This window comes from Colias eurytheme, chromosome 9, assembly GCF_061535395.1.
Source record: "Colias eurytheme isolate Ceu_HAF_F1 chromosome 9, ilColEury1 Martin Lab GWU primary, whole genome shotgun sequence".
NCBI classification, from domain to species: domain Eukaryota; kingdom Metazoa; phylum Arthropoda; class Insecta; order Lepidoptera; family Pieridae; genus Colias; species Colias eurytheme.
Genome location: NC_142988.1, coordinates 1,353,276 through 1,369,057, shown reverse-complemented (window position 1 = coordinate 1,369,057; position 15,782 = coordinate 1,353,276). Strand labels below are relative to the sequence as shown.

The 15,782-nt window shown below is 34.1% G+C and overlaps 2 protein-coding genes across 2 annotated transcripts in view; one reads left to right on the top strand and one right to left on the bottom strand.

The window, feature by feature from the left end:
- LOC149905558 (uncharacterized) overlaps nucleotides 1-15,782 on the top strand; it is a 156,805-nt gene that overhangs the window by 19,164 nt on the left and 121,859 nt on the right. The window lies entirely within an intron of this gene.
- On the bottom strand, nucleotides 1,255-10,770 carry BCL7-like (chromatin remodeling complex subunit BCL7B-like protein). The gene is made up of 3 exons (XM_090105691.1): nucleotides 10,539-10,770; nucleotides 10,272-10,456; nucleotides 1,255-1,619 (listed from the first exon to the last, which is right to left on the bottom strand). The coding sequence occupies exons 1-3, from the start codon at nucleotides 10,625-10,627 to the stop codon at nucleotides 1,492-1,494; spliced, it is 402 nt and encodes a 133-aa protein (XP_089961817.1). The 5' UTR covers nucleotides 10,628-10,770; the 3' UTR covers nucleotides 1,255-1,491.

The window sequence follows — 15,782 nt, the reverse complement described above, 5'->3', positions numbered from 1 at the left end:
TATGTATACCTTGACCGCAGTGGTTATACCGCACTCTAGGTATGTGCGGTGAGGCGGGGACCAGGTAAGAAAGAGCACGAGTTAGAAGTTAGAAAGAAACGGAACGGTCGGTACTCTCCCCCGCCTCGCCGCGCAACCTAAAGCCTTGTTTCCACTTGAGCATGCTCAGGCGAATGAGCGGCTCATTTGGCCGAGCCGCTCAAGTGGAGACACCTGAGCATGCTCGGGCCCGAGCCCGCTCATTCGCCTGAGCATGCTCAAGTGGAAACAAGGCTTAAGGCGCGGTACAGCGGTTGCGGTCAAGCTATAATTGTGACTTTTACTTCCACACATCTTCTTCTATGCCTACTTGTGTGTATTTATTTATTAACTCTGGCAGTGTAAATGCAACCATTTCTTAGTCACACAGTGTGCAATAAAATTATTAGCAAAATATAGTCAAATATAGTAAAATAAATACACTGAATTGGAATTGTGAATAATATAAATAAATAATAATAAAATCTGTGTGACATTTTGGCATAATTCATTGGACATCCACTAAAATGTTTTGACAACGTGGACTATTTAGATTATGCATCCAAACATTATGTGAAAAACTCATTTTATCACAAATTACTTATGAAACATTTATATAATGTACAGAAAATACATCATTGCACAATTTGTATACTAATTTATGTACTGAATTTTATATTGATTTAAAATGAAATTTATATCATATTATATTACTACTGCAATATTTTACAGAATGTTATCAGAGTCAGAATCACAGTATTGGGTCAATATTATGAATCAAATCCAAATCAGTAATTCATTTCTAATGCCTCCTCTACACTACTTGCCAAGTTCCTCGGCGAAGTACTCGGCCGAAGTTGACTGAAGTCCACATTGCTACACTACATACTTGTTCAACTTCGTGAGGAGCACATTCGTTAATATTCAGAAAGCACTTCGGGTAACTTCGTGCCCTTTGACTCGGGCGCAAAACCGACAACAAACGGATGTCGGCCGAGGCGAGGTAAAGTTGGACGATGTAAGCCGAACTGCCTCTCTACATTATTCTATTCGTCTAACCTCGTTCGACTTCGCGAGTAGTGTAGAGGAGACATTAAGAGCTATTACGCACTGTCGACCACTGGCGACTGAGTCGCCGGCGACTGGACTTACTCCTGGACGACAGACAACTAAGTGCGCAAGCCCCTATTTAAACTATAGTAAGTCACAGTCGCCGGCGACTCAGTCGCCTGGTCGACAGTGCGTAATAGCTCTTAAATCACAAAAAATCTAATACAAGAGAACACTACACCTACACAATATTTACCTACTATGTCTTACCTGTAACCAGGATGTTATAATCATAAAATACGCCAACTTATATGAAATATCTTAAATAATAAACATTGTACTTTATAGTAACACAACATCCACTCACTTGAATCACTTCAAAATAAATTATCACTGAATCTGAACAGTCTATTTCTTATTCCTTCAGTCCGTTTTTAACCGTTTCGCTGGTGTTGTCGTCCCACTACTCTGCGAATTGGAATCTTCGGAAAAGTTCATGTGGGATGATGCGAAATCTGTTGGCCCTTGGGAGTCACTCACTGTGGAGAAACCTGGAATGATACAGATATTCTATGAATAAAGTATTATATAGTATAAATTATGAGAATAAGTCTAATCTAATACTGTCTAAACTTATTGAAGTTTTAAACACATTTTTTACTAATTAAGTTGTGAATAACAATATTTTTTAATTATCATATTATAGGGTACTAAATTAATATGGTCTTAATTTGGTTATAATCTTCTCCAACCAAACAAATTGGAAATAAATTTACTAAAAAATAGTAATTCCTCATTACAATAATTATTACATAACCTCTCGCATGTCGAAATACCGGCTCCCGGTGTAAACAAATTTTCGCCGTGTATGTCGATATACCGGGGGCCGGTGTGGGTTCGAGTGTTTTGTTTTTTAGTATAAACAACCTCATTGTATATCACCCTATCCTTTCTGACACATTACAAATGCTTATAGAAGAAACAGGCCGGCTAGTGACGCCAAAACACGAGCAGCGCTAGTGAAAAAAATTTAAACACGCGTCATTCAAAACTCCGTCATCGCACGTGGTGACTACGTATTTTTGTTTTGGTGAAAACTTGTTCTAATCTTAAAGTGATTCGCTGAATATTAAAAGCAACGATGGATGGGTTATTAAATATTGATTATATATACTAATTATATAATAGTTCTGTTAATTTTCACTAAAATTCGGTCTGTAACTATCAGCATGTGCAAGGTCGAACGCGTGATGACGATTTTATTGTCGTTATATTTCAGCCAGAAATGGATAAAAAGGTAAGTTGATATTAGATCTAAAACGTAAAACTACTTAGTTTTGATATATTTCATAGGGTAGCATTATATTTGTTTCAAAAACATGAAAATACGTAGTGAAATATGATACTACGTAGTATCATACCGGGAGCCGGTACGTCGACAGATTGCGTATTTTTAGGATGCTACCTAAGTATGGATATGCCTCAGGAATATTTTTGTATGCATTAAAATTTTAATTGATTGCTGACTGCTACATTACCGAAATATGACCAGAATAGATGTTTTGAATGTATGATAGTAAAAAACAAACACATCTGTAGTGTATGTCCTTCCCTATTATCGGCTCTTAGACGCACACGACCTCTCACTCCGACCGCCTGCAGCCAACTGAGCTGTGTGAGCGGTGTCACCGTTGCACGTGCGCAAGAGATGACATAATACTTCCCTCTCTTTCACTCACATACACTACATCCCTCCTTTATTTTAGAAATTTTTAATTTTTTCAATTAATTTAATTAAATAAAATATTATGTTCTATTCGGGTATGTTATATGTATGCTTCTATTCTAGTCTATACCTAAGCACCAGTATCAGTCAATGACCTATTATACTAGTAGACGCGGCATACGCCAACATCATTGCACTAAAAAACAGCGTAATTAATACATACCTACTTACTAACGCATTATCACCAATACAGTTGTTCTCTCTTTCACTCTCACGCACGAGACATAATACATGTCTCACTCCTGTACTTCGTAATAACAACTGCCGATTAAAATATAAAAAGAACGTCCAGCCACGACGCTGAATGGTGCGTGACTAAGTGAAACTCGGGCACTTAGCCAAGTTTTTTCTTGCCAAAATAGAGAGCGGGTAACGTATCTAGCTTTTTTATATATCATAGGTATCAGTTAGTAAACACAGCTCAGGGACACGTCCGCTCCATACCAGCGATAGAGTAGAATGTGCCACCTGGCCTAGTAATATAATTCTATCTACATATATGCAACATCTCTCCTTTTCATTTTTTTTCTTTTTTTTTTTCCATTAAGTATGTGTATATTCAAAATTATAATAATTTTTACAATATATGTATTCAAATCGATATTAATTAATAATTTTTTCAAACTCAAACCTTCATTCATCAACCATACCTCGTCCAGAAACGTTTAAAACGTTTCGTCAGTATAAGGACAAAATATGAATTTACCACTGGTTCAGAAAGCCGCCTCAACAGAGAAGAGCCGGCAAGAATATATAGGCATATAGTCGCTCCTTCAAAATCATAGAAATGTAACATCTTACATACTTAGGTATTTATAATAACAATAATGACAATTTATTTAAGTATACGACAATCTATCATGAATAAGTTGTATACTTATATTTAAGTTTATTAAGTCATTATTTATTTATTAACCAATGGGACGAAATCGTTTTCAGTAACTTAATGTTCCTTCTGTAACTTAACTATACTTTTGACTAACTGTACCTGTACTGTACCTGTACTGTACCTGTACTGTACCTGTTCTGTACCTGTACTGTACTTAACCTGTTTTATTTTTTTCCTTACATGACTATTGCACTACCTTGTTGATATGTTTCACTCACTATTTATCATGACCTGCACTCCAGGTCATTTAGAAGAGGTGAATGCTGCTTGTTCTGACGCATAAATTAATTCACTTTACCTGCACCGGCATCTGCACCATCTAAGTAACCACTGTTTTCCCACATATTAAAATTATTAATAAACGATAGCTGCAAACCGAATTATTACCAAGTGAAATGCCTATAGACTGGGTACATACTTAAATGCTCGGTTATTATTTAATATCTATATTCTGTATAAGTATGTACTTCGTTACTAAAACAATATATGTTCCGATTTTAATTCAATATACCTAATAAAATCGGAATGTAATATAATATGTATATATCTGTACCCTAAATAATATAATAAATATTATACGGCAAAATTGTAACCAAACATTAATTGGTTCATTATTTATTCTTATTTAAGCAACAACAACTTATCATATTATGATCCTTAGGCACAAGGAAGATTTGTTTATTTATTCGTTGTCCGTCTCTCTTTCATATCGCAATAAAGCGATTTATGATATATTTTTGGGTGATAGCTTAGAGGCTAGAAAGTGGCAGCCTTTTTTATAGCGCATTAAATATATTTAATTCATACAGATACATAGTATTACAACGTTAAGGTTCATAATTATCAATTATTTAAATACCAACTTTTGGGTATAAACCACTCTGACAGAATTATAGTCTTAGTGGAGCTTGCTCTGCAACAGTACAATATCATACTATACTGTGCCATTGACTTCTATTGAACCGCTTTTAGCTTCACCTGTATGTTCGTATGACTGTATGCAACCGATTCTTTTCGATTCGCTTATGACCTACCCAAACCGTACAGATTTAACTTCAGTGACAATAGTACAACAATTTATTGACAATACAATAATGAATATTTAGTAAAGCGTGATAAATAATGTATTACTTTTTTTTATACTTCTTATTGTAACCTCAACACACACGCGGTGTTGTTCATTGTATGATTATTACATTAATAACACATAGGTATTTAAAATTCAATTAATGTAACGAACCTAAAACGAATCAAAATGTATCATTTTGTTGATGACTTTTTTTATTTGTTACTTATGATAACATTTGTATTTGTATTACTGACAACTTAATAGCCACTTGAAAAAGAAAAAGAATATAACTTAATGACAATAATAATGGCTAGACATTAATCACACATTAATGGTCTGAAAATAAGTAGTTGGATACATATTTTTTTTAACTGTAACAATCAGTAATACAAATTTAACTGTAACAATCAGTAATACAAATTTAACTGTAACAATCAATAAAAACTTTGTTTTCCTATAACTATATAAGTATTTGCATAAATTAAGTAATTAACTTGAATTTACAATATTCAATTGTGCATTTCGAAATCAATACCACTATACCACCTCAATATTGTAGAGATTAATACTTGGAATTTATATTCTGACTTAGGCACGAATGGTGACCTTTTCGCGATAATACATTTTTTTTTTTTTTTTTTTTGCTTTGACAAGAAATCTTTACCGTATTTCTTAATTGATAAGTAATCTTTTATTCAATCTAGTACGATATCCATTATTTTTTCGCAGCGGTGTTAATGCATTAGGTGCGATATTTAATGTTCAAAAGATGAGCTCTTAAAAGATGTATTACGTAAGTACCTACTTTATGAATATGAAATCAGACCAGTCTTACAAACCACCATTAAAACTTGGATTTTATATGAATTACTACGTTGTAAATCTTATTAAATTCTTAATAACTTTTTAAACTTGTAAATAAAATTATTAGTGTATTGACTTTTATAATACTATTCACGTTGATGTTTGTGTTGCTGATTTTCTCGTCTATTATAAAACTGGTGATTTTAATTAAAAACAGTCGTTATTAATATAGTAATAACTAGATGCACATGGTGTATGATTTTACCATGGTTCTTACATATACCTTGCATATACCAATATTTGCGGTATGATGTGGTTATGATCCATTTTTTATTTTACATTAAATGTTCGTCTTGAAATTGACCTTTATTATCTATCTAAAAATTTTAAGTGTATATTGACAGGTTTTTTGTCACTATACACTATCTATCAAAGTAATCTACTATATAAAAATAATTCGGGTTTTCCTTCCTGACGCTACAACTCCAGAACGCACGAACCGATTTCCACGGCTTTGCACTCGTTGGAAAGGTCTCGGGCTCCGTGAGGTTTATAACAAGGAAAAGGAGTCTCTGGTGCGAAACGGACTTCGCCAGGTTTGCTAGTTATTAACAATTAACGATTCATATTTTATGCCAACTGTCTATTGTCCAACTTTTGTCTTTCACGGTATATTATTGTATAAATTACGTAAAAGTCGTTTTCAACGTTCCAACATGTAATGATTAACAGTGTGTTATACCTAACCCCAAACCGGGGTGCCACATTTCCGCTGAGAGAGTGGTGTTATGCTACTGCTACGTTCCGTTTAGAAAGCTTCTACATACCCGCAACGTTCCCGCGCAGGGAATTGTCGCGTCCTTGCCACGTTCCGATAAGGAACCTCATACGCTGCTACATACTGCTTAAGACCCATCTTCAGTAGTACTACGACATTGCTACGATTGCCGCTGAGGAAATCCTTCTACGTCTTGCTTGCTTCGGCTCCTTAATTCCTGTTGAAGGAATTCAGCGACCAACCCTAAAGACACCCTACCGCCTAGCCTTCGCAACGAGACGCGCACTCCATCACCACCACCACTATATCAGTAAGAGCCCTACCGGAGGGTTTGGACCTAGGCACACCACGACCCTTATTGTTACTGATATTTGTATTTTATTTTATTAAATAACTAAATTAATTGCCGACTGTATGGTGAGTATCTAGTTCTTATTATTATTTTTTTGTTTCCACCTCACCTACAACGCCACATAGTATATACAATAAAAATGAATAGCCAAATATGTTGCTAAGTGTAAAACTCAAACCTCGGCACGCAGCGTATCGGCTCGACCAATTCGGATAATATTCATGTTCCAATTCGTTTAACGAACCGATAAAAGGCGAAAGAGCATTACAACGTCTGCCAGGTGGGTAGTTTGAAATAATGAATATTGAGACTACTCTGTATGTCTCTCATTCCATTTATTTTTGTTTTCGAATATTCATTGTTTTATTACCTTACCCTGTTTATAATTATTATATTATCACTTAACCTGTCTAACTTTATAGTTGTCGGTTAAATGTGCAATACCTATCGCAGATATTTTAGGTATTGTTATCATTATGATTATTCTTTCGTTGTTTAACAAAATCTGCTATGAAATTATGAAAATATTAAGTCACTTTTAGATAAGAATAATAAAATCTACTGTAAATATTTTAGTATTTACTGTATGCTCTTAAAAATTGTATTATTCCATTTTTTATTTGGATATCAATACTAACCGTAAGTAATTTCGAAGATACAATCTATCTTACGAACAATACTTCACTGTGAAATGGTGACGAACTATCACTTTTTTTTTTTTAAGATCGCGTATTTAAGTGCATGAATTCGCAATATGGGCATCACCCAAAATATAAACATTTTATACGAGCATCACCCGTATCACATCACTACAGGCATCACCTGTATTGTAATTATATTACGACTACCAGGCATCATTTGGTATAAAATTACAAAGTACACACGAGCGTCACCCGATTTTTGTTTTTGCACTACCAGGCATCATCATCGTCTGGTATAACATTACAAAATACACATGGGCGTCACCCGATTTTTGTTTTTGTACCACCAGGCATCATCTGGTATAACATTATAAAATACACACGGGCGTCACCCGATTTTTCTTGAACACCAGGCATTATCTGGTAACACAGTACAAATTACGTACACGGGCGTTACCCTATTTAAAGTGAAACTTTTATTACATCGTCTCAAACTTTTTGGTCTGTGTAGCGCATGTCGCGTGACGGTCGGCTGCCGAGTAGGTATAAAGCAGTGTTCGGAACCGTTCGAACAGTTTCACTTTTACCGTGGTTTCATAAAACCACACAACATTTTTTTTTTGTCAGGCTTCATCTTGTAACATTATAGCTTAACAACAACAACTTTAAAAATCCCTTGTCGTGGTCCACATCACCATCGAAACACATACATCAACTTACATGAACTTCCATAATGTTACTATATTAGCCTGTCCAGGAAACTTACGTTCCTTGCATGATAACCATTAATTAATTCTTTATGCAATAATGAATAATCTTAAATAATACTCATGCAACTTCACATCGAGTAATTAAATAAGATATAAGTGGGTATTTGGTATAATTATATTTTTGTAACCAGACAAATCTATTCTGAGCTGATAGGGAATCGAACCTTCTTAGCTCATTTAATCATGTTTAACCAATCCTTTAAGCAGGTTTTTACATATTATCAGTATCAATAAATTTATATGTAAACAAATGTCCCAAAATAATAATCTACAGCCTCGACTAAACAAAATATCACATTTAGTCTCGCATAACACAGTTACAGTCTTATGCATGACTACGTGAGTACATATACTGGACGACGCTAGCTGTATACCCGTACACTGTACAGTGTATTTATCAAACAGGCACCATACGCTCGAGCAATAAAGACAGCCCGCGTATGCATTGGTATCAGTGTAGTTATGTATACGAGAAACAATTGACAACACCTACTTTATCCTTCTGGCTACAATTATTTAAGAGGTTTTGCTAAATCTTTATGTAAACGAAACCTTCGTTTTCTACGGCGCGGAGGCCGGAGGCCTCTCGAAAGGCACGCACATGTTATTTATCTACTTTGTGCGGATATTTTTTTTTTATGTAAGCGGCACAAAATATCATAATGAAAATAGGTATGTGTGTATATTATTATTAACTTTAATATTCCCTTCGATGTAACTCGACTGTGGATATAATTAGTTCAATAGGTATCACAGCACACCTATTTCCTCCTTTTTTTTGTTTTGTAATTTTTTTTTTTTTTATCAAAAAAAATTACTTACATTTATTCCCGATTTACCTCGTCGCCAAAAATGTAGTGTATGTCCTTCCCTATTATCGGCTCTTAGACGCACACGACCTCTCACTCCGACCGCCTGCAGCCAACTGAGCTGTGTGAGCGGTGTCACCGTTGCACGTGCGCAAGAGATGACATAATACTTCCCTCTCTTTCACTCACATACACTACAACATCTAATAAGAGCCATGCCTTGAAAATATTATGTTTTACGAAAAGTCGTATCCATACTTTTATAGCCTCCAGGTACCAAAATGAACAATTTTTTGCTACTTTTAACAACTTATATCTTGAAATATTTCTTAGAACTGTACTGTTCTGTTGATTTGTTTTGATGCTTTAATCTATCTAAATCTTAGAAAATGTCTAAAAGTTCCGTTAGTTGCAATATTTTTTCCAAAAACTATGTTTTTAAATGTACATAATTTTTGACCCAAATTTTTGAGTTATTTTTGTTTAGCTCCTACTCAAGATATTTATAATATAGTGCTGCGATACTTTCGTAATACATAGTTTATAAGCTTAAGTTTCTAATAAACAAAACATCGTGTCCAAATCGGCATGCGTCATTTAAAATTAGGTTGAAATACGATACCCACTTTTGATGACTCGTTCAAGTGGCGGTTTTTTGTGACGATATTAAGATCGTGTGTTGTGTAAAAAATTTGTATGGTGGCACTTGAATTTTGTGTTGTATTTTAAACCTAATGTGATAAGTTGTAAATAAAATGTTTTAATTACTTCCAAATGTTGTTTTAATTCAAATTATAACCGAAACTTATCTAAATATCACACTACCCTCTGTTGAAAGTTCTGTGTTAGCTTTAATTGAGTATTTATATAGAAATGGTTGAAAGTGAATAAAGATTATTCAATTTACAATAAGATTTATAACTTGAATTAACTTGATTCGTACTAGATACGGAGAAAATCGAGTTAATGTAAAAGTCTATCTCAAAATTTCGCTGTCTGTCGACCATACCGGCTCCCGGTATGACGGATAGGGAAAATCGGAAAAATGCAAGAAAAATGTCATCGACATCCGAAAGGTTAGCATATCAATGGCCAATCAAATCTTGATAGTATTTTAAGATAGTCTATTAGAATTTTAGTGGGTCAGTGGGTATTCCATATCCAGGTTATGTGGAAATGTAGAAAAATCGATTAGGTACTATAGGATATGGTCAAATTTTTACATGTCGCTATGCATACAATATTTTTAAAAACATAAAGATGAAACAGTTGAACACTGCATATGTTGTGTTAATTTTATCTCACATGTATTGGAATCCTCAGCCATTCCGAAGTTTGAGTTCGAGGAATCGTGCATCTTTTTTGGCGTCAAAGTGTTTTCTTTATTTTCCCGTTTAGCGGCATGCTTTTTCTTCTGTTCATTCGTCGATATCGGCACCCATTTATATATCTTCATGGTGGTTTCACCAATCGTCACCCATTTTTTCTCCCTGTAAATTGAATGAAAACATGACAAATAAAAATGAAATTTATAATAATTTCAATTTATAAAATGAAGGAAATAAATATTACCAATGGCGAACTTTTTCAACAGCTTGCATGACTCTTTTGATATCATCTTTGACTCTGTTTCTTGTGTCCGCACGCGCTGATCGAGACATTTTGGAAATTTAAGGATGTCGTGGAATTTATAAACCGCTACAATAAATTAGATACCTATATTTTAATTCACTTTCGTAACTTTAATTTAATTATGATAACATACGCGGTTCAACACATTTGCCTAAATCCGCCATTTATTGAATTGACATTCACATTTTTACAAAATATGTCAACCCGTAGAGGGAGAATGTACTAGAGATCACATCGGCGTATACCCGAACGAGATGGCGAATCCTTACGTCAATGTTGCCAACTATTACAAAAACTTTTTATCCGAAAAACTGGCAAAATATCTATAAATGTTTGGGTATTTTTTTGTAAGATAGGTTTATGAAGAAAAAGACAGATTTGAAAAGATTTTGTTATTTATTAACTTAACTAGCGACCCGCCCCGGCTTCGCACGGGTGCAATGCTGATACTAAATACACTACAGAAAAATTATGAACGTTGTATATAAAAACATAGCGGCCCGCTCCGGCTTCGCACGGGTATAAAATATATAGCCGGGCGGCTGGCCGGTACCGCGGCAAACGCTACGTCCCGCAATTTTTAAATCTATACTAATATTATAAAGAGGAAAGGTTTGTATGTATGTATGTATGTATGGTTTTCACGCATAAACTACTGGGCCGATTTTGATGAAATTTGGCACAACCTTTTATTGCGAAATATGTACCACGGGCGAAGCCGGGGCGGACCGCTAGTATATATATATATATATTCACTGTTGTATTGTATTGGTTCTTTTTCCACACCACCTGTGAGGTAAGAACCTTAGGTGCGTTTTTTTTAAAGAGGTATCCCCAGTAGGCCTAGTCCTCCTTTTTGGCATGCATCAATATCTGGAATAAATCGGACATAAGGTAGTTTATATTATATCTTATTATATAATTATTATATATAATTATAATATCTATTTATATTATATAGAAAAAAATTTGGACTTTGTATGGAAATCTGTCAGCTGATTAGCGAAGTTTCCTTACAAAGTCCAATTTTTTTTTACAAATTCAGCAAAGTTGTAGAACAAAAGTTGTTCAGTTTCATGAGTAGAAGCTCCTGTCTAAATTTTTCAAATGTCTTACCTTTCACCTTGTATATCTATATCAAATGAACAATGTATTCAAGGTATTTAATTGGTTAAGTATTAATGCTGTATTGGTTAAAATCGCTTCGAAAATTAGCCATTATTTGTCGTAAAAAGTAAATGACAAAAAAAGTTATTGTCCATAAGAGATAGACATATACCATCGCGGACTTTTCTGTAGACCTTTTCAATGTGTATAATACTTAGTACATTATTTTGATAAAACTCGTAGGGTTCAGCCAGCGTTTGCAATGTAAGCGGAAAAAATGTAAATTTTTACGACATCACATTAGAAACCTCAAAAATAACAGTACTTCACCACTATTTAATGGGTGTTATTATACATATAAACCTTCCTCTTGAATTACTCTATCTATTAAAAAAAACCGCATCAAAATCCGTTGCGTAGTTTCAAAGATTTAAGCGTACAAAGGGACATAGGGACAGAGAAAGCGACTTTGTTTTATACTATGTAGTGATGACTAATACAAACATAAAAAAAATCTTATAATTAAGAGTTAAGGATGGTGTTGAATCCTTGACCTTCAAAATTATTGACCTTTAAATAAAATTAACTTGTTATAAAAGTTGCGTACCTTGTCATCCACCTCAGACATTTTTTTTGTTGCATAGTGCATCCTAACTTTTATATATTTTCCGCAGATGGATTTAATTAAAAGTGAATAGTGACAGTCTAAAAATAATTGATTTTTAAAATGATCACTTATTCTTGAAAAAAGATTTTCATTAAGGCATCTTTTGAGACATTCTTGAGAAATAGTATGAAAATAATTTTTCTTACTCATATCTCTATTTTGACGGAAAATTTTCTCACTAAATGTACAAATGGCAACTACATCTTTACTAGGATATTGCAGTCCCCCCTTGTCTTTTTTATACAAGAAACTTTTAAATTTATCCGCAGTCAAAACTGACGTACAATCAGGACACTTAAGTTCTTTTTTCAGTTGACTTACAACAAACCCTGCGATATAAATAATAATTTGTTTCGAAAATTCGGTCAGTTTACTAGGATCACTTAAATAGTCGTGGTCATCCATAGTGCGGATAAAATCAATGTCACGTATCTCAGAATCATCAGTTTCATCTATTAGTTTAATTCTTTCTGTGGTTTTATTTATTGCAATTTCCGGTTTGGTATATGTTAGTATATTTATTTCCTGTAGAGGAATGCAATTACCTGTAGTGATGTGTTTAAGTTCACCATGGACTAGCATCCGTTTGAAAGCGGATTTAAATTGTTTGGCTGTAGGGTTATTGTTAAATCCACCTTTAGCCCTAATCGCGCTAAAGAAATACTCCAAGTGATCTTGGCTAAGCTTATACGTACACAGAAATTGTAAGGATTCACTTCTGGCATAATTTTCGTATAGAAAAATTATCCCTCGTATACAAATCATAAAGCCCAAAAATCCAGTCTTTCGGTTTGTATTAAGGATGGGCATGCCACCTAAATGTAACTTCATTAAATATTGATATATTTGTTCAAGAATCAATTTAGTATTTAAAAAGTTTCCCTCGAATAGAGGTTTTTTATGTGTATATGCATTCATATTTCTTGAATTTAATATGTCAAACAAGTCATTTATATTTTTAATAAATTCTACTGTAGCCTCCGAATTTGAGAAATTATCTATTTTAAGTTCTTCGTTACAAAATTCTATGGCATCAGCAACAGAATTACTGAAAGTCTGAGCAGCCAACTTTACTTTCATGATCTGTTGCCTAAAATTCATATGAGATCTTTTCAGTTTATTAGCTAGGTGAAGTCCTTCATTTTCCTGCAAGTCAATTAAATGTTTGATGTATTCCCAGGAAATAGTGCGTCCCTGCCTATCAATGATGGGTCCTTTCTGAGCCAAAGTATTCCGTACTAATTTAAGCATATGTGATGGATCTGGGTATATAATAATTTTTTTGTCACCTACTTGGAAAGTAGGATCTATTTGAGTATCTTGTAAACAACACCCTAATAATTTAGCCATTGCAAAGTTTGTTGGACAGCCATCGAATGTAAGTGATAAAATTTCTACTCCACATTCATCATGAACGGTTTTAATACAGGTCTGAACTAAATTGGCTTTTTGGTATGCCGAAATACCATCTATTAAAAAGTACCCTAAAGGTATTTTCCAACTACCATTTATAGCAGTTAGCATAAAGACAAGGGCTTCCTTAGCTAATTGACCACTACTTATATTATTGCCACAATCTACAAACCCTATACAGTTTTGACCATCAAAATCTACATGCTTTCTAATAGCCATTTCATCGAAACATAGGGCGCAAAATAATTTGCGAAATGGATTCACTATACTATTAGCTAATTTGAGTAGTTTTATTGCTTCTAAAGATTCTTTACTGATCCCTGGACTACCGTCTATACACTGGTACCACCGTGAAAGAGTTCGTGGGTGAGGAAGGCATGTATTGAAATATTTTCGAACATGATCGTAGGCTCTTGGACTTATAAAGTGGAGAGTTAATGCAAATTTTCTTAACTCTACAGAATACTTCCTAGGTGCGGATTCTTTACAAATATATCTTTTTAAAAAGTCCTTATTTGCCGTTTCTATAGATGACAAAACATCAGCAGATTCTTGATTTATTAAACATCGGGCTTTTAAATCTTCTAATATGCTGCACAGTTCTGCATTCTTTTTCTTTAACCGCCACGCCCTTGTCCTCAATACTGCAATTTTCTTTTTTCTTTGCTCGGCTACACGTTCTTTATTTATTAATTTTTTTCTTAATTTGATTTTTCTCGGTGTTTCCACCTGGAAAAAAAAATATTAAGTTATTTTTTGCAAACTTGAAACAGAAATATATAATAGAAAAAAAATCTTTAATTAAAAAGTATTAAAATAATACAGTTTATATATTTGGGGAAATTAAAGCATGTATTAGTTCAAACTTCAAAACTATGTTACAGGCTTTAGATTCCCCTCACAATTATAGTAGATTTGATTCCTTTTCCAACTTAAATAATTTTACAATTTTAAAAAATATAAGACCACACAGATGTACCTAAATAAGACAAAATATACTACTTATACAAATAACTCTAAACAGTTACAGTGCTCCCACGGTAACTCTTCAAAATATATTTTTTGGTCACGCTATAAAACCACGCTGTGGCAACATTTCCTATACGCCATTAAAGATATCACTTCGGCTGTTCTTTAACATTTGCTACGGTTTTAGTTATTGCGCGAGCACTATATAGTTTCACAACGGCGGCTCCTGCTCCTGGCCCCGTGATCGGCCACAAGCGCTGTCACCATGCGCTGGCACCGGCGTGATGAAATTATTACTATACTCTACTTCATTGTTTCAGAAATAAATGTATTCATTCATTAATTTATTGTTGTATATGAAATAATGATATACCTCAAAACTTGGTTCAGGGGCTTTCGACTGTTTGCTAGTACTAGGTAGCTCAATAATATCCTGTAAAGATAAAGTTTAACTTCGGTAAACCAGAAAATTCAAATAACATAAATGTACAAAATGTACCCAAATGAAATTATTACTAACTAGCTATGTCCCGCGGTTTCACCCGCATTGCTCCGCTCCTGTTGGTCTGTTGAGATAATATATAGCCTAAAGCCTTCCTCGATAAATGGGCTATCTAACACCGAAAGAAATTCTCAAATTGGACCAGTAGTTCCTGAGATTAGTGCGTTGAAACAAACAAACAAACTCTTCAGCTTTATAATATTAGTATAGATATATATTTCACCATAATTTTATAATATAATCAATTTACCTCAAGACTTGGTTCAGGGGTTTTCGCCTGTTCTCTTGTATTAGGTAGCTCAACAACATCCTGAAAAGATTAAGTTAGTTGAATCAGATAATACTAAGAACATCCATGTACAAAATAAAAGGTGTAAAAAAACCGGTGACTAATCCAGGCTTCACACATTCATATGAGCCGTGTACATACACAACAACACCTCATAAACTTCCTCTCCACGGTATGTCGTGCAGTTCTAAAATAGTGCAGTGTTGTTGCTCGTGGGAAAGTGCAATGGAATTATTA

What these genes read in the sequence shown, in the direction of transcription:
- BCL7-like (XM_090105691.1), bottom strand. Translation starts at nt 10,627, where the DNA reads ATGTCTCGATCAGCGCGTGCGGACACAAGAAACAGAGTCAAAGATGAT. An exon ending in GTTGAAAAAGTTCGCCATTG is followed by an intron (nt 10,457 to 10,538) that starts GTAATATTTATT and finishes TTCAATTTACAG; the next exon opens with GGAGAAAAAATGGGTGACGA. An exon ending in GGCTGAGGATTCCAATACAT is followed by an intron (nt 1,620 to 10,271) that starts GTGAGATAAAAT and finishes GTATCATTCCAG; the next exon opens with GTTTCTCCACAGTGAGTGAC.